This window comes from Calonectris borealis, chromosome 3 (assembly GCF_964195595.1).
Source record: "Calonectris borealis chromosome 3, bCalBor7.hap1.2, whole genome shotgun sequence".
In the NCBI taxonomy this organism is placed as follows: Eukaryota; Metazoa; Chordata; class Aves; order Procellariiformes; family Procellariidae; genus Calonectris; species Calonectris borealis.
Window position 1 is genome coordinate 22,793,956 of NC_134314.1, and position 23,996 is coordinate 22,817,951.

At 38.0% G+C, this 23,996-nt stretch overlaps 1 protein-coding gene across 16 annotated transcripts in view; it reads left to right on the forward strand.

Moving 5' to 3' along the window:
- The window catches only part of FBXO25 (F-box protein 25), a 37,515-nt gene that overhangs the window by 7,519 nt on the left and 6,000 nt on the right, over nucleotides 1-23,996 (forward strand). For 6 of the 16 annotated variants that reach the window (XM_075145165.1, XM_075145158.1, XM_075145157.1 and 3 more), the window contains 7 exons: nucleotides 4,114-4,217; nucleotides 5,562-5,611; nucleotides 8,628-8,741; nucleotides 13,133-13,226; nucleotides 13,954-14,138; nucleotides 16,106-16,288; nucleotides 18,410-18,553. In XM_075145165.1, the coding sequence (XP_075001266.1) occupies nucleotides 4,114-4,217; nucleotides 5,562-5,611; nucleotides 8,628-8,741; nucleotides 13,133-13,226; nucleotides 13,954-14,138; nucleotides 16,106-16,288; nucleotides 18,410-18,553 (874 nt within the window). Of the gene's footprint in view, nucleotides 1-4,113; nucleotides 4,218-5,561; nucleotides 5,612-6,201; nucleotides 6,287-8,627; nucleotides 8,742-13,132; nucleotides 13,227-13,953; nucleotides 14,139-16,105; nucleotides 16,289-18,409; nucleotides 18,554-23,996 lie in introns of all 16 variants that reach the window. The other 10 variants (XM_075145162.1, XM_075145163.1, XM_075145173.1 and 7 more) reach the window with 5 other exon arrangements.

A 23,996-nucleotide genomic window follows, 5' to 3' on the forward strand; every position in this document is an offset into this window, starting at 1 on the left:
TGTATTCCAGGGAGCAGTTAGGGCAGTTTTCCTTTATAAAGAAATAAATTCAAGCTATGTAGTTGACTGAAACCCTGTTTACTATTACTTATATTCTCTTCTGTGAGAGAAAGTATGGATCGAGTTACTTGCCAAACTTTGTCTTTTATCAATTACAAATATTTTCCCTTCAGAAATTAAAAAGATCTACTCACAAACAGATTCAGAAATAAACTTTCAAGACATGTAAATAACTTACATAAATTGAATAATAAGTTTTTATTAAAATAGAACTTCTTACCTTATTCAATTAGTCATCCAATGCCTTGGTGAATCCAGTTGATGAATTAGCCAAAAATAGTGGACCTAATGATAACCATCCTTGAACAAACATAATCACTTGTGCAGGAACAATTTAAATTATTTGGAATAATGTTTGGATAGTTGCACTTTAAATTAGTTCCATTTACAGAAACTGAGATGGAAAAAATGAGACCCTCAGTTCTGTAGCTCTTACTTATTTGGATAATTAATATTATTATATAAGCGAAAAGTGCCTTATACACAAAGTATACAGTGGCTGGAAATGTGGTTGAGGCAGTGCTCATTCAAGTTCTTGGGCTGAATGCTGGCCATGACTACCTGCAATTTGTACCTATAAATTCTAGCACATATATATTTCCAGTGCCATGGTACTGTGTCATTGAAGGTTGGTGAGGGGGAGAGAACAGCACTGCCTTACAGAATTGTATGTAAATACCTCTCAATAGCCTGCAGCTTAGGAGTAAAGCTGTCTTGTGCTTTCCTTTTGAGGTAAAAGAAAGAGTCAGACTAATCTAATAAGATTTTCATGATGGTGATACTCCTTTTTTTTGTGTGTTAGGCTCATATGAACTACTTGGGCTGCAGAGCAGTCATTTGAGTCTGCGGTGTCTCTTGTCTAATTCTGGAAGTGAGATACGGTGTTCACAAAAGTGTTTTTGGCACTGGATAGCAGTCCTTGGATTTGAATCTAGTCTTATTTAATTCTGGCATTTGGCAAATATATTGTAACGTTACTTGGTGCAGGCACTTACCTCAGGATTTTCCATGCATGGTTAAGCTGTAAATGGCTTTGAGTCTCTTCTAAAACACTTAGTGTGTCTCTGCAGGTAATTGCATGACTTGAAGGCATTTCTTCCTCCATGAGAAAAGAAGCAAGGGGATGAGGAAGAATAGTTGGAGTTTGGATAACTGTCAAGTTTTCTAGCATTTTAAGTGTCATACCCAAGAGGTTATTTAAATACTGTAATGAAATTACTTTTTTGAAAAAGCTGAAATTCTTGCATGCTTTATGGTAGGGTATTGTAGTTCTAAGGACACCAGGTACTTTGGAATTACTCAGGTAATTTAGAATAATTTTTTACAAAGAAGTGCATCATCAAGACAAAGTAAGAATAGCTGTAAATTCGCAGTATTATGGATGTATTTAAATCCTTCCAGGTGCACTGAGATGTCATGTGCAGTATTATGGTAAAAACATTAAATTAAGGCTTCTGTTACACCATATGGCACGTGCAGCACTTGATTCGGTTTCTTGTATCTTAGCTTGGTGTTTGGGGGCGGGGCAGGGTTGCTTTTGGAAATGCTAGAGCAGCTTTGTTACTCATCAACCAGCTTTCCAGATTTCTGGAAGGAAGGCTAACAGTCGCTGGGAAAGTGCCTGTATTTCTGTCCCATTCTTCTGATGTCTGTGCGATCCTTGCTTTCATTCTTGGTAAGAGACTTGAAGTTTGTCAGGAAGAATGGTGATGGTTACAGATAAGTAGGGAAAGACTATCCACATGAAGTGGGGCAGAACATGAGGAAATAAAGCCTCATACGAGAAGATCCGCAGAGATAACAGTCAAATTCGTCTTTTCTCTAAAATGACACGAAGGATTCCAGGAATGTCACAGGTGAATTTGAATGTCAGACAAAGGTGTTTGAAATAGCCCTCTTCATCTTCACAATTCCTTGTATTAATTGACTGTCCGTAAGCTGCCTTGCTTGTTTATCTGATGCTTGAGGAAGTGTATATTATTGGGAGGCAGGGATGAGCTTTAAATCACTTCAGATACCTTACTGGTCTAAATTGCCTTCTAGGGACACTTCCTCTCCAGGAACAAAAGAAGGAATCCTGCCAGATTAACCTTCCTCTTCTAAAGCTGGCCTTCAGGAATGTTGCCTCGCCTCCTCTCCCCATTGCACAGGGTCAATGGGAATGGGCGTATTTCTGTTCTGCCTGAATTATATTGCAGAGTATCAGGCCATATCTCTCTAGTCTTGTGTCTGTTGTTAGGATGATAATGCTAGGTCTGGGAGCTTTGGGCTCTATTTCTGATTCTGTAGTAACTTTCCTGATTCTGCAATAACTTCTCACGTGTTGTGGCGATGCAGTCAATATGCTAAAACATAATTAAATTAATGATTTTAGTGACCTTAAAAAGAGATTTCCTTTATGATAGCTTTGGATAAAAACCTGGTGGATTGGAATGTTGCATAATCAAAGTAACTTGTCAGTGTTGATGTTCTGCTTTTGTCAGTTGCCAGTTCCTTTTCTCCAAACTCTTTTGCTGTTTGACCAGATACGATATCTGGCAATGTTGCATAGAATATTGAAGTTGTTGAATCTTTATCCTCTGCTTTAAAAATGGTAAGACATGAACTAAGGTCCTCACCTTGGATTGAGCTCTATCTGAATGCAGAGGTATGTTAGCTTTTTTTCAGGATTTAAACCCAAGATGAAAACAACTTTCTGAGTCTTTTCAACTTGTGTATCTTTAAGCTGAGCTAGCATTTACTGATTAGAGCAATTAGAAATCCAAAGCTTTTCTACAGTGTTATTTATTCATTCTCCTTAACAGGTGGTTCAAGCCTGAAAATTTTACCTGGATAAACTAGTAGCAATAAACTAATAAAATTTGATTTTTGCAACTTAATGCCCAAGTAGAGGTTGTTTTTGAATAAACTGGTGTCCTTCAGTTTTACAATGTTCAGCTGTTGCTGGTGCAATTTGAAGTTCAAACTGACATTGATAGATTCATCTGGCAAATTCAGATTAAAAAATAGTAATGAATGGGAAGGGTTTTGTATACAACTTTCTTGTCAAAGAATAATAATGGGGAAATAAAATAGTCCTACAGTTAAGTGTCACTACCACGTATCCTTAGTTATTCTGCTTATCTGTGCAAGACTGTGGCCTTCATATGAAGCATTTACCTTCTCTGTGCTAGAAGAATGAATACCCATTCTTACCTGTATTGCTGTTCCTTATAATTATCTGCAAAAATAGAAAGCAAAACTTTATGAAACTGTGCAGACTTCATGTAGCACAGGCAGTTTTTAGATGTATATGAATTTTAGAAAGGTTAGTTTATCCAACAAAACTTTTTTAATAGTTTCTTTATATATACACGCTCACACTATCTACATATACACTATATATATATAAAAAATTATTCAGTATAGTCCTCAGTGTTAGGTTGCATAGTTAACTGTCAGAAGTGACATAGGTATAGTTGATTCTCTCTGGGAGAGAGGAGGGTAGACCACGTGGTTCTTGATGCTGTATAAATCATTGGTAAAACACTACTGTGACACCTAAATTATGTACAGTGTTGTGATTCAGGCATTTATTAAAAGAAAGACTTTCTTTGCCCCAAAGTTGACAGTAGTAAGAGAGATGCTGTCTTTGCTGTCTTTCTGCCTATATGAGGGTGTGCAGTAGTTCTGCACTGACTTTTACCTGTGCGCACAGTTTTTCAAGGCTTGATCCATTTCAAATAATGAATTTTTATACACTATAGCTTTGCAGACAGCCAGCTGTCCAGTTAGTATGGTGTCATCAGTAGTCCTTCCTAAATGTCAGTAATGACTCACAAGATGCTTTTGTGTATTTAATCACTTTGACACAAAATTCAAGCCCACTGGGAAGAGAAGAGCAAGACAGCTTCTCTCTTAAGATACGCGTTGCTATAGAACTTCAGGTAGAGGAACATCATTAAAAATATGATTATTTTTATCCAGTTAGCAGACTTTAACGTAGACGACTATAAGCTGTATGCATCTTAAATATTTAATCGCTGCTGTTCTAATTAGATATGTTTATTTCAGCATCTTAACTGGTGAAGATGAAGAAATATACAGTACTGAAGATTGTGAGTTTGCAGCCAAGAAAAGGAAAAAAGATCATTTTAGGAATAACACAGATTCGCAATGTAAGGCTGGGTTTTTTTTTGTCGTTTGTTGTAGAAGACTCTTGTAGGTTCAGCAAAATTTTATAATAGCCATTCATTTATGTTCATCTATAGAGTAGCCTTCTGAGTTATGTTTACTTTTGTATTGGCAATAAATTCTGGTGTCAGAAGTGATACATCTTCATTGAACTGTGGCATGGGTCATCTGTTGTGTGATTTTCAGAGATCCAAAAGTAATTCATTTAAGAATAGTAATTCGTGAACAACAAATGCCTTCTGATACTAACCACTCTTTTGTTTTGTGGACTAGTTTTAGATTAAATGCTGATGGAAACTTCTCCTTACCAAAGCAACTGTTTTATTTTTGCTTAATTCAAATTCTGATTAGAGTTACAGCTCTAGAATCAGTTCATAAATAAATGTATTTTTCATAATATCTATAGCTTTTGGTAAAGAGTTTCAGTATTGAATTTCTAGAAAATGGTCCCTTTTTTATAAAAAATTAAAATATCAAAGCCATTTTTGTCAGTTCTCATTTTTAAAAGATCACCTGTACTTTAGACTGCAAATATGTATATGACAGCAAGTAAACTTATTGAAGTAGAGAATTTGGTAGAGTAGGTAAAAAAGGTAAGTTGATAAGCAACTTTTTGGCATTTCTAATGCTTTGATCTTGAAATGATCTCTGTTATTTTTATATTCCCAAAATTGTAACAGAGATGGTCTTGCAGAAAGCTGCAAGCTTCCCCAGGCTTGTCTGGCAGTAAAGTATTTCAAAAGATTCAAGAGGCTATATGTAAGAGCATGCTTTGCTCTTACAAGATTTGACATCACAGACTTCTGTAAGTTAAAGGTCTGCGTAGCTGCCTTGATTAGTCTTGTATAGTTGACTTCCCTGCAGCATTCTGCAACTAGTTGAACCAAGTAGATGCAGAGTAGGCACCTTTACAGAAGAAAATAGATTAGAGGGGTGGAGTGTTCAGAAACAAAAAGGTTGCTCATTTCTGTACTTTCCTGTATTAAGTGCTAAGGAGCCTGTTGGATTAAAAAAGATCAGGAGTTTTGTAGGAGAAATTGACTGTTGTTGGTACACAGTTGACAAAACTTGTGCTACATCTGCCAACTCTTGTGTTTGATTTTTAAAATTATTTAACTTTACCTGTATTTTTTTGAAGTACATAACTTCTGAAAATTTGTAGTCATCCTTTTCAGCCTTTATAAACTTCCTTCATTAAAACTGTTTTACCATCTCTCCTATCTTATGAAGCATTTTATTGAGGATGGTCTGTTTTGTTCAATTTCTTTCTAGAAGGCATTACCTAAAGTGGAAGCCTAAAAATGCTTATATTTTGATTTTTATTTTAGGTTTTTATCGTGAAAAGTGGATTTATGTTCATAAAGAAAGCACCAGGGAAGTAAGTCCTGCATGCTGTGGGTCAATTCCTACAATCTTTGTGCTGCTTAATCAACAAACAGTATATTAAAAAAAATGCATTTGTGCCGTGTGGTCTTAGGGGTTATATCCAACTCTCTCTTCACTGGCAACATAGTACACCTGGCACGTGGCAGCTAGCAAAGTGACTTTTATGTGGGCCATTGTAGCAGAGATGTGGGAACTTGCAAGGATGGACATATAGTTCTCCACTACTTCTCCAAGCCCGTCTGTCTCTATCTGTACTGTGTGTCTTTGAACTAAAATTGAAAGTATTTGCAAAACCAGAGTAATGTCTCCAAAGAAGGTATCTGCAGGCAGCTACCTGATACTTTGGTGTAAATTTGAATATAAGTAAGTAAAACTTCAGTTTCAAACTTTACAAAGAGGACCTTTGTATTCCACAAAGTCCACATGCTTTCAGTTTGGGATACAAATTGTATCATGTAACTGTAAAGGGAACATGAAAGATCTTGGAGTGACCTCTTGGAAAGCCAAGAGTTAAAATACATCCATTGTATGTAGAGGTAAACTGTCTTGAAGTTTGAGTTTCATTCCTGTGTTAATTCCTGGGGTTATCTGGGATGGGTGGAACTTGGACACCCGTAAGGATGTCTTTCATCCACACAGTAATGCCAGCCAGGAGAGAGGGAGGGAGGTGAGTGTGATGACCGAAGCTATGCAGGCAAAAGTCGGCTTTGCATTTTAGAGCTGAGAGAGGCAATAGAGAGCTCTGTACTTGGTGATGTGGAGAGATGGTGATGTGGAGAGAGCTTACATAGAGGAGACACTGGAAGACTTCACCTTGCAGGCCAGTGACCCGGAGGCTGCCCTTCTACATCTGAAGGGTATTACAAAGCCTTTCACCAGATTCATAGCCCTCTTTCCCAGTTTTGTCTTCATCTGTGATCTATAACAGACCACTTACATTGGTCTGCAAAAGTCACAAGCATGCCTTTTCCCTTTGTGCCATCTCAAATTTAGGGTAAGAAGGAAGGGCGGACGACAGACTGTCACCAGTCATTATGGTGTTTTGAATGATAAGGTTGTTAAGCTGTGTTTTCAAACAACATTCAGGCCAAAACACAAATTGCCTAAAATCACGCATTGCTGTCCTTCATAACCTGTATGTTGGGATTATTTTTTCTTCCCCTACTTGTGCAGAAGTCGGTGTACTAGTGATGTGTGATCATTTGCTTGCGTTTCTTGTCTATTCAGAGAGTGGACAAAATATTTTGGTGTACAAATTAGCTTATTCTTGTCACTGCTGTTTTTTTCTTATAATTGACCATTCACCTTTCCTGTTTTGTTTTTTTTTTTTCTTTAAATATAAAAAACGAAACAGGAATGTTAGAATTAGTCACTAATCTTTTTCAAGTAATTCCTTGTATAAATTGAGAAGCTTAGAGTTAAAAGTTAAGTAGCAGAATGAAAAAGTAGCAAGGAATAAGCATACTTGAACCAAAAAATTCAGAGCAACAATTTAAGCTAATATAAAACATAATTTACAGAGGCTCTAGTTTTCCTTACAGGTTGTAATCTTACTTGATTTTGAAATGGCTGTCTCTCAACTAGGAAACACTTTCCAAACTGGATACTGGATTTTAGGGCAAAATGACAGGAGTAGGAAGGTCTTGGTAAGAAACATGCTATGGGAGAGCACTGAAAATAAAGAAAACCAAAACAAGCACAGGTATATAGCTGAAATGAAGTAGGAGATGCTCTTTGAGTAATTTTGTCATGATGGTACATTGGGAAAGGTAGAGCTGAAGTTTCACAGAAATCTGCTTCAAGGAAATGTACATGTTAATGTATTTAAGCATAGCCTTTTGTTAACTGTTTAGCCAGAGAACAGTCACAAATATTTAAATTTCAACAAAAATTTTGTTGCCTGTAAGTGTTAATTCACTGCTATGAGCCAACCAAGTTGTGCATATTGTGAAGTGTGCAGTACGCTTGGATCTCATGTATATTAACTGGATGAGCAAGCAGTACAATCCTGAATTCAGTCATTAACCAATAGGCAGTAATTAACATCACTGTGCAGTGAATAGTTAACTGTCTCCTGTCCCACTGGGGTACCTCCAGGGTAAGCTTTCATTGGTTTGCAAAAAGGAATGTTAAGCTCTACTGCCATCTTTTCACCATCCCATAATTCACTGAAGAAGTCTGTCTAGGAATGAACTTCAAATAATTATTTCTCCTCCTCCATCCGTGGACTGATAAGCCATAGTAGCACATTGCTCTCCAAGTAACTCTTTAACTGGTTGTAGGATTTTTTCTATCCTCATTATATTTGCTCCAAGGCTCCTGTGTGGCTTTGTGGCTCTAAATTTCCTCAGCTTATGTGATTGCGTGTCATTTCGGGCTGCTACTACCACCACCTTAAGTAGTTCCACAACAGCCTCTGAAACTTCCATTTCACCTTAAGACAGCTGTGCAGAAGTACCAAAAGAAAATGCAATTGCTCTTGATCTTGGTATCTTAGAAAAATTGTGCCCAAACTTTTAGCACTCAGAAGATAAATTCTAGATGTGAGACCATTTGTTCTTCCAATCCCAGGAGCAAGTAGCTGTGTTCTTACCCTCAAATGTGAACATAAGCTCACTCAGTTAATGCTTATGGATGTAAGCTCAGACTGCTGTACAAACAAGCTCTACCTTGTGCTGAGGCAAATGGGGAGTGTGATAGCCATGAGAGAGTGCCAGCATTGTGGCCCTGCAATAGTGGAGTAGATTCCCAGGACACTCAAATGCCAGTGATTACAGATTGCGTGATTAGCATGAATTTAAAGGCCTTGCTGTCGAGTAATATTGCCTATATACCTGTTAGTTCAAAATAGCATATCTGGTTTCATTTGTTCTACAAGAAATTAAATAAAACTTCAGTCCAGATACATTATATTTCCAGTATGGTATAATATATAAGCATCAGTTGCATGGTAGAGTGCTTTTCTGAATATTTTCCTCAATTTTATCTTTGTTTCTTTCCATTTAAAGTGTGTTTATTCTTCTTCTCAGAGACATGGCTATTGCACTTTGGGAGAAGCTTTTAACCGCTTAGACTTTTCAAGTGCAATTCAGGACATCAGAAGGTTCAATTACGTGGTCAAAGTAAGCTCTTTATTTTAAGTAAGCTCATATTTTAAAAATACATTTGCTGATGTGCCTATGTGTACAAAAGAAATAATTTTACACTGAACGGCTCATGATTTGTGACTGTATAAATATCCTGTTCATATGTAATTTATACTGCATGAAGCAACTTTAAACTGAGTAATTATTCTCTGATGAAAACTCATTATGTTGCTCTATGAAAGCCTATAGCTTGAGGAGGATGGTGATGGCCAGTATGCTATGTATTTACAGCGAAACACTGATGGTAGTATCAGTTGTTGTTCATCAGTCTGGGTAGTGAACTCTCTTTAAAGGCAAAATAATTCCTATACAACCAAAAATAGCAAAGTGTAATACGTCTTAAGTAGACTTTTCTATATCTTAACTATGCTTAAAATAGCAATTTCCAGAAGAATATTTGCGGTGTAAATATTCTGCAGTTTTTCATCTGCAGCTTCTTAACAGTCCTGTGATTCATTGCATGCTTTTTTTTATATAGGACACGATATATATGCATTTACCTTTGTTAGCATCCCTTAAAACTTGAGACTCCAGCTTTTTCAGTCTTCCTTTTCTTTTTTTTGTCTTCCAGAAATGAGTTTTATTGCAAGTTCTCTTTTGCAAATAACATAGTGACATGAAGTTTATAGAAATAATTATGATATACTAATCTCATATTCCTTGGAAAGTCCCTTTCTCACTATGTTAGCTTCTCTGAGTCAGGTCTAGTCTTAAGTTGAGAATTAAGTGCATGGAACCTGTAAGTTCTGAACAATGGTGCTATCTGCCTGATTTCCAAAACTGCGTAACTTGTACTTCAGGGAGCCACATAATGTTATGCCTTAATTTCCTCAATGCCTAACCAGCTGCCCACTTGGAAATACCTGTTCTGAGGGATACTGGTCTTTCTGTAGCCCCAAGATTTTTTGTCGTCTAACTTGAGGTAGTAAATTGCTTATCCCTACTCCTAGAGAAGCTCAAAATGTGAGACATACCAGGACTAGAGTTCAGTTCAGTGGTGGGGCTGTTCACAAATAATGTAGTGGTTGGAATGTATCCAGAACTTGAAAAGACACAAATCAAAATTAAATAAATATACCAGGAGAACACCCTTACGACTAGGTTGTGGAGTATTTGGAGAGAAAACACGTTCTGCCCATCCTTGTGAAGCTGAAACGGTGTATTACACTTCCAGAAAAACAAGAGATGTGGGACCAAAGGAAACAAAGCAAAAAGGATTTGCTTCCAGGCTAATGGTTAGGGTACTTGCCTGTTTCATTCCCCTTGGAGATTTTTTGGTATATGTATGCATTGTGGTTTAGAACATTGCTTTTTAATGCTGTTTTGGGAGCAGAAACAAGAACTTTGATCTTTCCCAAGACTTTTCAGCCTCGAACAGTAGGAGGAAAAAAAAGCATCTAAAAAAGGTGATTTGTGTTATAAATGGTGTCAACCTTGAGTTGCCTCACTTGAATGGTAAACGGGTAAAATGAATCCAGAACTAGAATTTTACATGGTTTTTTAGATGCCTAAGCTGGGTTGCTCAAAACAGTTGATCAGAACAAAGAGCAAAGTCTAACATAAGCACATTGACCACTTTCTCTTCTGTTTGCCAAAGAATATAAAATGGCTGGTTTAGTTAGCCAGGCTTAAGATTGTTGAGAAAGGAGCAATACTTTAAAATTCAGAAATTTGGCTTTGTGATCCAAACTGTTACCAGAGTAATGGTAGACCCTAAGAAATTAGGGTGGATTTAGAATAGTAGGCAGACTTCCAAAATCCTTCTAATATTTTAAAAATTTTTTGAAAATTTTAGAATTGTTTTACAATTACAAAAATTTAGTTATATCTTTGCATCAGTTCCTCTGAGGTGATGGAGGCAAACTGACTTTTATCAACAGGTATGGAAACTGCACATCTAAGATCTTAAAAGTTACTGAGCTGCTAATAAACACGATCAATATGAAGGACAGCTGCTGCTCATTCTGTAGCTATGGAACTTGTTGACTTGAGAAACATTTGTGGTGTTGTATCTAACAAATTAAAATATCTGTGTGGGTGTCAGTAATATGTGAAGTTGCAACAGATTTTTAAAAGGGATGTTTAATCTGCTCTGTCAGGTTTTAAGCCTGCAACTGAGACCTAATGTAAGAAGCAGGTCATCCCACACCTATCTGCTTTATACAAGTTCTCCTTTACTTCCCTGAAGTTTCTAAGGGTGGAGATGTTTGGTATAGATCTCATTTAATGCAGTGCAGCAGTTACTATTTCTTCTCCTCTAAGAATTATTCCTAGTTATGTATGAACACAATGATGATTACTTTTATGTGTGTTGTATTGCTTGTTGCATTTAAGATAGCAAGATATAAATCAAGATGACTTTTTTTAGATACCAAGCCCTACTGGATAGCTCTTCTTTGATCCCAGACTACCAAGATGATCCATTTTGATTCTCCAACTGACTAAAAACCCCCCAATCATTATTAAAAGTTAATATAGATATCTGCCCAGGACCCTTTTAGTGTGGGCAGTGGGGGGAGGGGAGGTGGGATCAGCTGTTTTCCTGTACTTGTTTGTGCTGTAGTTTAATGATAATTTCTTAGTTGTTAAATGTCTGATACATTGAGTTTGATATGGATGGTCTTTTTTTCAAAATGTTTCCATTTGAATAAACAGTTGATCCATTCAGAGTTATAATCTCTACTAGTCAACATAAGCCATGGCTCTGCACATATCGGTAAGACTGAACTCGTATCAGATCCTTGTACTCGTGCACCTGCTAAAATTGTCTTAATCCTTGCATATTAGCCTTCACTGAAATTGTAATCTTCATTAAAATCAGCCAGGTGGAATTTGTTTCTTTGATTTGATCTTTAGTCATAACTGATTTTTTTTAAATTAATCAAGAGAAGTGTACATACTTGGTTGAATCAGCAAACTGCCAGAGACCTCTAGGTGAGACCTAAATTATTAATCAAACTAAAAGGCTTTGAAAATGCCAAGAAAGAGGTCCTGATATCTAGTCTAAAAACTGTATAAATAGATTGCTTGTATTTAAATATATCAGGAGAATTATTTCCTCCTTTCATTGCACATAATGTTTTGTCAGGGATCATGCAGAGAAGCCAGAAGGAACATTATTAAATCAGGGAGGGAACAGGTGTATTCTCTCTTCCTCCAAAGGAAAATTAATGTTCAGTGTAGTGTCAAATCAGTGTCTTAGAGATGAAGATACAAAATAATTTTTGGCAGGCTTAGTCTTTGTTCACCCTCTGTGCCGATAGTTGATGCTGTCCTACAAAGCAGGGCTCTGCAGGTTACTGTTTCGAGCCCTAACCTGCAGATGTAGGAGATGCTCCCTGCTTTCCCTTTCTGATGTATTGAGAACCCTTGTTTTGATCTCGGCATTATGAATCGCAATTGTAAAGCTCAGTGCCACACTTCTAAACATGGCAATACTGTCATAACATTGAAGTGTCTGTTTATTTCATACTAAGAGACCATTTTTTGTTGAAGAGGCAACAGTCCTTATCAGCTACAAAACTGAATCTAAAATGTAAAAGCAAAAGTGTCAGAATAGAGCAAGGGCTGCCTCTAGTAGCTATAGCTTGGCATTCATGCGCAGCAAGAACTTAAGGTATTCTGGTTACTTTCCCCTAGACCATTCCCACTGTTCTCACCACTCTTTTGTTCATAGTGATTCCAGAGAGAAATGTGTGGACAGTTAAATCCTTACTGTATAGTTAAGGGAAAATTACTAGTATGTGTATATATACTATTATGTATACCGCTTGTTATTAGATTAGGTTTCTTCTACCAGAGACCTGAATGTGGGAGTAATATAGAAATTTTTTTCCCCAGTTTAGGTAAAATACGGCATTTCCTCTCCATGAGCAGAAAACAGTGCACTAAGTCCATCACACCTCGGTTTGACCAGTATGATACTTCCACTCAGAAGTTGGAAGTCTGGTAGTTGGTATCAGTTCAGAGTGATGTTCCTGGCCACCAAATCTGTCAGGGGGTTCAGGACCCAGCCACATCAAAGACCACATTTCTATTTGTGAGCCTCCAAAACACACTCCCTCCATTGTTTCATTACAGCTTATAAAGACCATATGTCATGTGCTCTATCACAGAGATAAACACTAGTGTTTGTATAGTATTTTGAAAACATATCTCTCTTCATGACTTGTTCATGGAATGCCAGTGGGAATGCCTAAAGCTTTCCACATTTGTCTTGCGTCGTTTTCTGAACTCTGTAGTTATGTTTTCACGAAAATACGGTTGCAGTGTTCTAGGCCGTTGTAGGTGAACGTATGTACTGAAAGTGTGTATTTGAAACCATCCTTTACTTCTGTCGTCTTCTGAGTTTTAATTCTTTGTCCTAGCTTTTGCAGTTAATTGCAAAATCCCAGTTAACTTCATTGAGTGGTGCAGCACAGAAGAACTACTTTAACATTTTGGACAAAATTGTGCGGAAGGGTAAGACCTAAGGTTTTGTAATCTGCTTGTTCAGATTTAATTGCTGTGACTAAGCTATCAGTCGATTTTTTTTTTTTTTTTTTTGGTTAGCTTTATACAGTTTTTACATTGTAAGACAAAGCAATAGCATATTTAATTAGTGAAAGGTTTCATACTTCCCATCCCACAGTTGCAATAAGTTGTTTTCTCTTGATTGTTGAAACAGATTGGTGAAGTTAAATGACAATTAGATTTTATTCAGAAACTATTACTTACTATTAAATTATACTCTTTATGAAATGTGAAAGCTTTTAGATTAGTAACATGTTTGTTTTTCAGTTTCCATGATGTGCTGAGATTTAAAGTATATAACTGCTTTTCTTTATTGTTTATTTAAAAAAAATTGAAAAAAAAAATTTTCTGGTAACCACACTAAATGGAGATGTAATATATATATCAGCTTTGAACAGAATAAATTGGATTTATAACTAGTTGTTCAGCATTAAGTTTATTAAATGCATAGCATGAAATGTTACATCAAATTTGCCTGTGAAATTGTTAATTATTGATCTTGCATTTATGGAACAGCATTAATGAATGTCATGGTGGGAATTAGGGCAGCTATTTGTACACAAACAATTGAGTTGTAATTGGTTCATCTAAAAAAGTGTTGATTAGCTTGAGCTAACTGTATTAGCTTGGTTAACTAAGTTAACCAAAATTGTATTTGTTTTGTTTTATTTTCCAGTCATGGAAGACCAATATAATCCACGATTAATCAAAGATCTTCTACAGGATCTGAGTTCTACTCTCTGTATACTGATTAGGGGAGTAGGAAAATCTGTGTTGGTAGGGAACATCAATATTTGGATTTGCCGATTAGAAACTATTCTTCTGTGGCAACAACAACTAAAAAACCTTCAGATGAACAAGGTATATTACTAAATCATGCTAAAAAAGTAATTGGGGGAGGGGAATTATATTGAACATTGGTTCATGATTTCTAAGTGAACAAAGTTTCAAATACATCTTAAACAGGTTTACTTGTTTTCTTTGTTTTTAGAGAAGTAATATGAAACTAATGAAATGGAATCAACTTAATTTTCTAATGTTTTAATAGCTCTTTTCTAATGAGGGCTGCTACAGTGCCTGTACTGCGGGTTTGTGGTAGAGATATATAGATGTAATTGTTTCTCTCACCCAAATAAATTTCAAAATGTTTGTCTCTAAATTGTCAGATAGAGATGGAAAAAATACCAATTTTTAATTCCAAAGTAAATGTTCTACTACTGAAGAAATAAAAATCCGAAAGGAATTTTAGAGGTGGATCAAGAAAACAGAAATAAAATATTCAAGTAGCAATTCTACAGCTTTATTCATTAGCACAGTTGCTTTTTGTAAAAAAAGGATAATGACTTCAGCATCTGGATTCTGATCATGCGACTTTGTTCAAAGCGTGGTTCATGTGGTATGCACTGTTCCAGGTTTTTATAGTGGAAATTTCTGATGATAAGCAGGCAATTTTTTTAACCTGTCTGGGTTACTCCTGGGAGAAGAAATACTGCAAGATGTTGCTCATAGTGAAGTCATACAACTGTTTCATCTGTTTGCTTTCAGCTATGAAATTTTGAAATTGTCCTTGCTGTGTGTGCTGGGTATCTGAATAAAACAGCGTATTTTGGAGTAGAAAGGAGAAATGGGGAACCCAATCTCAGCAGTTTTTATATGCTAAGCAACCACAGCATAGACAGTTTTGAGACACTGCAGTTGCTGCATTTGTTTCTTTCCAGCGTGCCACTTCTATCTGACCTGTTTTACGTTGGTTGAAATAACTGATGAGAAATCTTGCATCTGTAATGCTCACGTATTCCTAAACAGCATGATAGTCCCAGAGATGTTTATAACAGATGACACGATGGAAAGTCTAGTCTATAAGTGAGATGAATGGTTGTAAAATAAACGGACATAAGTGAGGGCCTGCTAGAGTACAGCTGCTGCGCTGCCAGTGCCTTGCGACTGGGCAGCTCTGCTAGGTGGGGCCGGCAGCTGCCCACACTCCCTCCCTCGCCAGCTGGGACACTGCCTTCAGCCGTATCGGGCTTTGTGCCACCTGGCAGTATAGGCTCCAGATTCAGTCATGTATGAATTGTGCTGTAAGTTACGCCGTTAAAGAGAAAGTTCAGCAGAGGTGTATACTCTGAATGAAAACTTTCTCTGTGCTCTGATCTGTCACGCCCTGCAGAATTCCTCATTTATATATGAGGAGAACTATCTCCAGACTTCAGAAATGAACCTACTGTCTTCTGCCTCTGACTTTCATAATGTTTTCATTCTGTATTTCTACTCTTCAGTCCTATATTCTGTACTTTAGTTGTCTTAAGGCAAATTGACGTGTGCTCTGTTTATTAATAAAAATTGAGAAACTGTAGTTATTCTATAAATTATAAATAATTGGTTCATACCTTTGTTATAGTTAGGGTTTTAGCACACTTCTCTCAAAGGTGGAATTGAATATATCATAGTTTTCAATACTGTATACTCTTGAATTATTTTCTGAGTACAGAAGTGTTTTAAAATTATTTGAAATTTAAATAAAGAATTTAAGATATATTTATTTTAACAGTAGGAAAGCTATAAGTTATAAAGCTACAGTCTGTAGCTCCTTCTGTATCTGTAAAGATACAGTCTGTAGCTCCTTCTGTACCTGTAGTCATTTAAGTTTTCAACAACAGCAGTAACAGAATAATGGTAATCAAAGTATTACAGAATTAACCATAGATATTACTCAATGGTTTTGTACAAACTACACTAAGACCTGAGATACCTCTAAAGTAAGAATCTTATTTGTACCTTATACTTCCAAGTTTTTGTAGTTAAAAGTCTTCAACTCTTATTTCCAGCAAGTCAACAATGGTCTTACGCTTAGCGATCTCCCTCTCCATATGCTGAATAACATCTTATACAGGTTCTCTGATGGATGGGACATTATTACTCTGGGTCAAGTGACCCCAACTTTGTACATGCTCAGTGAAGACAGACAGTTGTGGAAAAAACTCTGCCAGTACCATTTTGCGGAAAAGCAGGTAATAACCTCTATCACTTGCATAAATGTGGCCCTTATCTTTGCAATATGGTATACTAATAATGAAGTGTGAACTCACCCTTTTTGAGATAAAAATGTGACAGTGTACAGTAATAGTGAAAGTGTTCTCTTTTTTGGGGCTTGGTTCATACTAAAAACCGTATTCAGCATGTCTGTGAGATTAGAATAACTATCAGGCTGTTGCCTTGCATTATTTTAAAAAATGTCTACTGTAAGATGATTTTTTAAACTACACAATCACCAACAACTGTGGTAGAAGATACCTCTAAGGTGTTTCTAATTTTAGTACCTAAAGTAGAACTTGTTATACTAACCAAGGTAGGCAGACAGATTGCTCAAACTTTTAGGCTATATGAACAGTCTGGTGAAGCCAAAATTGGATTTTTGCAAAAAAGAATAGAACAAATGCTTGAGATTTTGAAATTAAGAACAAAAAGAGAAATGGTACTTTTCTGTCACTTCCTCATAAAAAGCATTAAAGTAATCTAGGAATGCCTCCAGAACTGTCTTCATTTTCTGACTGTAATATATGCTGGGACAAAATCAGACTAAGTGAAAATAAAGCTATGAAAATAGAAGTTACCTCATCAGAGCTGGAGGAAGAACTTTTAAAACCTAGTACCTTCCAGACTGGAGGAAGTGGAAATAGGCATTCTTAAATCTGACAGGTTGAATTGGTACCATTTGGACAGTGACTACCAGATTAAGTATTATTTTAGCAGGAAAGGTAGAAGTGAAGATCAATTAACTCATGTGCAGTTGACCCAAATAAGAATTTTGGTGAGGTGAAAGCCTTTAGAATGAACTTCATGGAGAATATAAACAGACAAAGGCAAACTGAAAAACCCTCCTTCAGAAGCAGCTCAGAAGAATGCAAGGTGAAGTTATGAGGATAAGAAGTTTAAGCTTAATGTAGCAGTTGAGTGCATTTTGAGGCTAGATAAGGTAAGCTCTGTGGAACAGTGACAAAACTGGTTGGAGAGGAAGCTGTTATACTAAGGTAATGCTGGGGAAAAAGATCACTTAAGCATTTCAGTAGAATTAGCTAGCCCTGTGCCTTAAGGACATTTGTACACAGTGTTTCCAATGTGTTCCTAAATGTTCACATTCAATTTCTTATTAGGTTATTAATGATAGAAATCTAATGACTTTATTTTCCAATATAAAATTCTGCTTTTTCTGTTTAAAAGTGTACTACCTTAATAAACTACAGAATCATGTTAGGTTGTTTTTCCTGTCCTCTGCAGTATATTTGTTGAACCATTGAAACAACCACAAAAACATACTTGCTACCTGAAGAGCACTTTTGGAAAAAAACGAGAACTCTTACACAGGGAAGCTATTATGAAACAAAGTGAAGTGTAGCTGAAATCAGAAAGGCAGTGCTATTCTCCCCATCTAGGAGTTGTCTTCTGAATGAAGAAAGCCCTTAATGTATTAGCATTAGTTCACACTGAGTGGAGCAGAAGCCTTTTACAAATACATACTTAATAAACCTTGGCTGTGTATTAAGCTGGGGAGAGAGAGCCATGGTGCATCAGCTAATCTTTACATGCAGATTATGTCCTCAAGAAGTACATCAATCACTGATTATTGCTATCTTTCTGGAAAGATCATAAGTAAATGTGAAAAATAATCATGTATATACTTTTAAAATGAAAGAAAAAGCATTATTTAAATCCATAGTTACTGTCTTAACAGAAAACCACTATTTGTAATGCACAATCTTTTTTTTTAATCTCATTCCTGAGTGTTTTTTTAAAAAGTATAAAATTAATTACTTACAGCTTTAAATACTGTTTTTGTTATATGGTTCTTGACTATAATTAGAATAATTTTAAGACAGCAGAATTAGATCAGCTGTGTATGGCCTATTTTTTTTCTTGGCAAATATGCACCCTCCTATTTTTAGTGTTTTACCTTCCAATTTTTTGTGGATCTCTCTCACTGCTTTGCAAGATGTATGATGTCAGATTACTGACTTCAGAGAATGCCAATTACAAAACTTCAGTTTAACTACCTTTTCTTTTCTTCCCAGTCCTTTACCTGATTTGGCTAGTTCCTTAACAATTTTCAAGGAAGTTATTAATTTTATGTCCAGTTTTGTAGGCATTTGATTCCATCAGAGAAAGGTCACATTGACTGGAAGCTGATGTACTTTGCACTTCAGAAATATTACCCAATAAAGGAACAGTATGGGGACACCTTGCATTTCTGTCGACACTGTAGTATTCTGTTTTGGAAGGTAAGAGCTTTTAAATAGATAATCAGAAATAAGTTCAAACAGCTACTGGTGATCATCTGAAAGGAAAAATACTAAGATCATCTTGTCAGCTTTCTCATGTGAAATGTGATTGGGCAACTAATATCTAACTTTTAAATAATATATAAAACTTCCATATAAAATCAGTATTAAATTCCAAAATTGTTCTTTATCTAGCATTCTTATCTCTTGATATCTGATAACCTCAATACTTAGAATTGCAAGGGATACTGCCATGTGGAAAGAGTTGTACTCTCTGTCTTCTTGTATCTATTTAATCTTATGCAAAGTTGTTAAGAACTTGTATGAAGTTAGCCATTTTATGACATCCCTTTTCTAATGACGGTATGGCAATCAATAAGTCTGTAATGAGAACTTATTACTATAGTATTCCTACCACATTGTGGTGTAAAACTCTGTATTTTCATAGCCTTGCTTCTGTCCCATATGAGTCTTGGAGGAGTGTTTGAAACATCATTCAAAATGCATTTTATGTTGATTTTGATGTTTACCATGAAGCATATTCTATCTTTCAGGATGATTTTAATTTCTGTAGGGCATTTTCATGCTTAACTTGTGTGTGAACACATAGTCCTGTTTTTACTTTGTGTTGCACCATAATCTAGCCTTCTGGTTAAGTGAGACTTCTTTAATTTTGCAGCTCAAAGACCAGATATGGGTAGTACTAAGTGGACAGCAAAGAGCAAGAAGTATTTGAGAAATCTTGGAAAATACTCATATTGTAATTCACAGAAATGACTTGCTCTTGTGTCGTCTTTCTGTGATTTTTAAAAGGAGTTGCATCTCAGTGTAAGGCTTTTTTATTTTCCATAGGAAAAAAAACTAGGCTGTTTAACAGGATAAGCTAGCTTTCATAGAAGTAGCATGTTACTGAATGATGTTATCTTAAAGTTGAGTATTCTTGATATCGCAGGAGCCCTTCCAGGTATTAATATGTTTTGCTAAATTAATAGTAGGAAAGCTGGTAGTCAGAATTGGCTTCTGCTGTGAAAAGCTTGGGCATTTGCTGAAGAACCTGTGTCAAGAATGACTAAGAACTGTTCATTACAGTGGAATAAGTCTTTATCATGTTGCCCAATATGTAGGGTAAAGTTTTCTCTTTGAAAGCGGAAATTTTAAAGGTAAGCACACAGCATGCATGCAGGTGGGCATTTTTGGTATCGGATTTGTTTGGATTGTCTGGCTTTGTTGTGTAAAGGGTTAATGCTTTCTACAGTAAATTTCTCTCATTCTGATCTTGGTATAATTGAAAGTATAGCACTTTAATATTAGGAATGACTAAAATGTGTCTGGAATGAAATGTTTAACTTCGGAGATTGTGTGTGACAGGAAGAGGCAGTGAACCTGTGCAAGCAGATGTCTTGTTAACTTGACTACTCCAATCTGCTACTGGAATAATAGCACTCATTTTGTGGGTTTATATTTTTAGTGAAACACAACACAGTAAGTTCTAAAGGTACTTTGTTTGGATTGATGAGCAGTATCTACTAGATCACCATTCCAGTGCTGACTGCCTCATCCTGGAGACTTGGGCAGGTCTTAAAGTGATGGTGTGGTTATAGATCAACTGCATGCTTCTGCACTAAAATTCTGTAGCAGGTGTTTGGGATCAGCTGTTTTAACAAGAGCACAGTCAGCAGGTTAAGGAAAGTCATTATCCCTTTTCACTTGGCACTCATTAGACTGCATCTGGGATACTTCATCCAGCTGGAGGTCCCCAATACAAAAAAGATACTGATAAACTGGATCGAGTTCAGGTGAGGCCAAATAATCAGGGAGGCTTGAGGACTTGCCCTGTGAGGAGAGGCTGGAGACAGACCGCTTCAGAGGAACCTAAGAGCCTACCATGAGGACAGCCAAGCAAGGGAACGGTTTGACCATAGAGGTTGTACAGTTTCCATCCTTGGATGTTTTCAAGACATGACTTGATAAAGCTTAGAGCAACCTGGTCTGATCTCATAGCTTACCTTGCTTTGAGCAGAAGTCTGGAGTTTTCCTTCTCTAGATCTTGGAATCTAAGCCTTGTCCCTGTCTTAAAATAAATGTTTGAGTAGGCTGGAATAGATTGTTAAACGAATTGATTTCTGCACAACTGACACCCTTATTGGCAGGGACACTAAGAGGTTAATCACTGATTTGAAAAACACTCCCTCTGTTTACAGGGCAATGTGAGTAAAGTAGTGCTAGTCACTCTGAGTTATATGAGGGGAAAAATAGTTCTCTTTTTCAGGCACTTTTATCTGTATCCTTTCCCAAGCTTTCTAAAGAGAGATGAGAAGCAAAGCGGGGGGCAGTGGGACAGGAGGTACTTTATTAATTCTAGAAGAATTCTGTGCTAGGTGAAAACATTTCTTAATCAGAAAGAACTTTTATCAGGTTTTGACAATTCATTCAAGCTTCAGTATCATACTTGATTAGACAGATATTAAATTAAATATGTATATGAGTGGTCGACATATAATTGTATCTATAATGTACAGATTTTTGTTCTCAACTGAAGCTTTTGCTCTGCCTAATTCCATTGGGCATATAGCAGGGAAAAAACCAAAACAAAACACCAAAAACAAATTTTAAGAGAAATCATAGTTACTTTAAAGAGGAAAAGTAGCATTTGAATCTTGAAACAACTGGAAGCACTGGATTCTTCAGATAGTTTATAATATGTAAAAATTTTGTTTCTTCTTTTAATGGTACACTCCGAAAATCAGGCAGCTTTTGCTTTCAGGGCATTCAGAAGAACTTCAGGCAGTGAGCTGAACGCTTCTTGGTATTGCACTTTTTTATCTTCTCATTCAAGAACAAAGCAAAACATTGGAAGAGTTGCAGAGGAAACAGTACTTAAGTGATGAGGGCATAAAGAAGAATAGCAGAGGTTAATTTCTTTTAACTTACCCGTGTTAAAGCTAATAAGGAATGTGACTGCTCTCCATAAATTCTTCTCAGAGACAGAGAAGGGATGAATAAACGTGAGAATTATTTAAGCTAAGGGACATCCTTGATGCAAATAAGTTGTAGAAAGTAGTTGTGGGTACACTTATTGTGGTTTAAACCCAGCTGGCAACCAAGCACCACACGGTTGCTCACCCACTCCACCTGGGTGGGATGAGGGAGAGAATCAGAAGACTAAAAGTGACAAAACTCATGGGTTGAGATAAAGACAGTTTAATAGGTAAAGCAAAAGCTGTGCATGCAAGCAAAGCAAAACAAGGAATTCATTTGCTACTTCCCACCGGCAGGCAGGTGTTCAGCCATCTCCAGGAAAGCAGGGCTCCATCACACGTAACGGTGACTTGGGAAGAGAAAACACCATCACTCCGAATGTCCCCCCCTTCCTTCTTCTTCCCCCAGCTTTACATGCTGAGCATGACGTCATATAGTATGGAATACCCCTTTGGTCAGTTGGGGTCAGCTGTCCCAGCCGTGTCCCCTCCCAGCTTCTTGTGCACCCCCAGCCCACTCACTGGTGGGGTGGGGTGAGGAGCAGAAAAGGCCTTGACTCTGTGCAAGCACTGCTCAGCAGTAACGGAAACATCCCTGTATGATCAACACTGTTTTCAGCACAAATCCAAAAAACAGCCCCATACTAGCTAGAAAATTAACTCTATCCCAGCCAAAACCAGCACACTTATGCTGAGAGTTAAGAGTTTCTGAGAACCAAAGCAGCGAGGTTCTGAAATAGCCACAAAGCACAGGCCTAGCAAGTGATGAGAAGGATTTTCATCAATTTGTGAAATTGATAATATAATGTAATTGCTGGCAACATGAGAGCGCTGTACACAGGAAATTCTTTCAGTCCTGCATTTTGTGTCATAGAATCATAGAATCATTAATGTTGGAAAAGACCTCTAAGATCATCGAGTCCAACCGTCAACCCAACACACCATGTCCACTAAACCATGTCCCTTAGGGCCTCATCTACACGTCTTTTAAATACTACCAGGGATGGTGACTCCACCACTTCCCTGGGCAGCCTGTTCCAAGGCCTGATCACTCTTTCAGTAAAGAAATTTCTCCTAATGTCCAATCTAAACCTCCCTTGGCGCAACTTGAGGCCATTTCCTCTCGTCCTATCACTTGTTACTTGGGAGAAGAGACCAACACCCACCTCGCTACAACCTCCTTTCAGGTAGTTGTAGAGCGCGATGAGGTCTCCCCTCAGCCTCCTCTTCTCCAGGCTAAACAACCCCAGTTCCCTCAGCCGCTCCTCATAAGACTTGTTCTCCAGGCCCTTCACCAGCTTCCTTGCCCTTCTCTGGACACGCTCCAGCACCTCCATGTCCTTCTTGTAGTGAGGGGCCCAAAACTGAACACAGTATTCGAGGTGCGGCCTCACCAGTGCCGAGTACAGGGGCACGATCACCTCCCTACTCCTGCTGGCCACACTATTTCTGATACAGGCCAGGATGCCGTTGGCCTTCTTGGCCACCTGAGCACACTGCCGGCTCATGTTCAGCCGGCTGTCAACCAGCACCCCCAGGTCCTTTTCCTCTGGGCAGCTTTCCAGCCACTCTTCCCCAAGCCTGTAGCGTTGCCTGGGGTTGTTGTGGCTGAAGTGCAGGACCCGGCACTTGGCCTTGTTGAACCTCATACAGTTGGCCTCGGCCCATCAATCCAGCCTGTCCAGGTCCCTCTGCAGAGCCTTCCTACCCTGCAGCAGATCAACACTCCCACCCAGCTTGGTGTCGTCTGCAAACTTACTGAGGGAGCACTCGATCCCCTCGTCCAGATCGTTGATAAAGATATTGAACAGGACCGGCCCCAGTACTGAGCCCTGGGGAACACCGCTCGTGACCGGCCGCCAACTGGATTTAACTCCGTTCACCACAACTCTCTGGGCTCGGCCATCCAGCCAGTTTTTTACCCAGCGAAGAGTGCACCTGTCTAGGCCGTGAGCCGCCAGCTTCTCTAGGAGAATGCTGTGGGAGACAGTGTCAAAGGCTTTACTGAAGTCCAGGTAGACCACATCCACAGCCTTTCCCTCATCCACTAGGCGGGTCACCTGGTCATAGAAGGAGATCAGGTTGGTCAAGCAGGACCTGCCTTCCATGAACCCGTGCTGGCTGGGCCTGATCCCGTGCTTGTCCCAGACATGGCTCGTGAGGACCCTCAAAACCAACCGCTCCATGATCTTCCCCAGCACCGAGGTCAGGCTGACCGGTCTGTAGTTCCCCGGATCCTCCTTTCGGCCCTTCTTATAGATCGGCGTCACATTGGCGAGCCTCCAGTCATCTGGGACCTCCCCAGTTAACCAGGACTGCTGGTAAATGATTGAGAGCGGCTCAGCAAGCTCCTCCGCCAGCTCCCTCAGTACCCTCGGGTGGATCCCATCTGGCCCCATAGACTTGTGAGCGTCCAGGTGGCGTAGCAGGTCATTAACTGCTTCCTCTTGGATTATGGGGGGTTT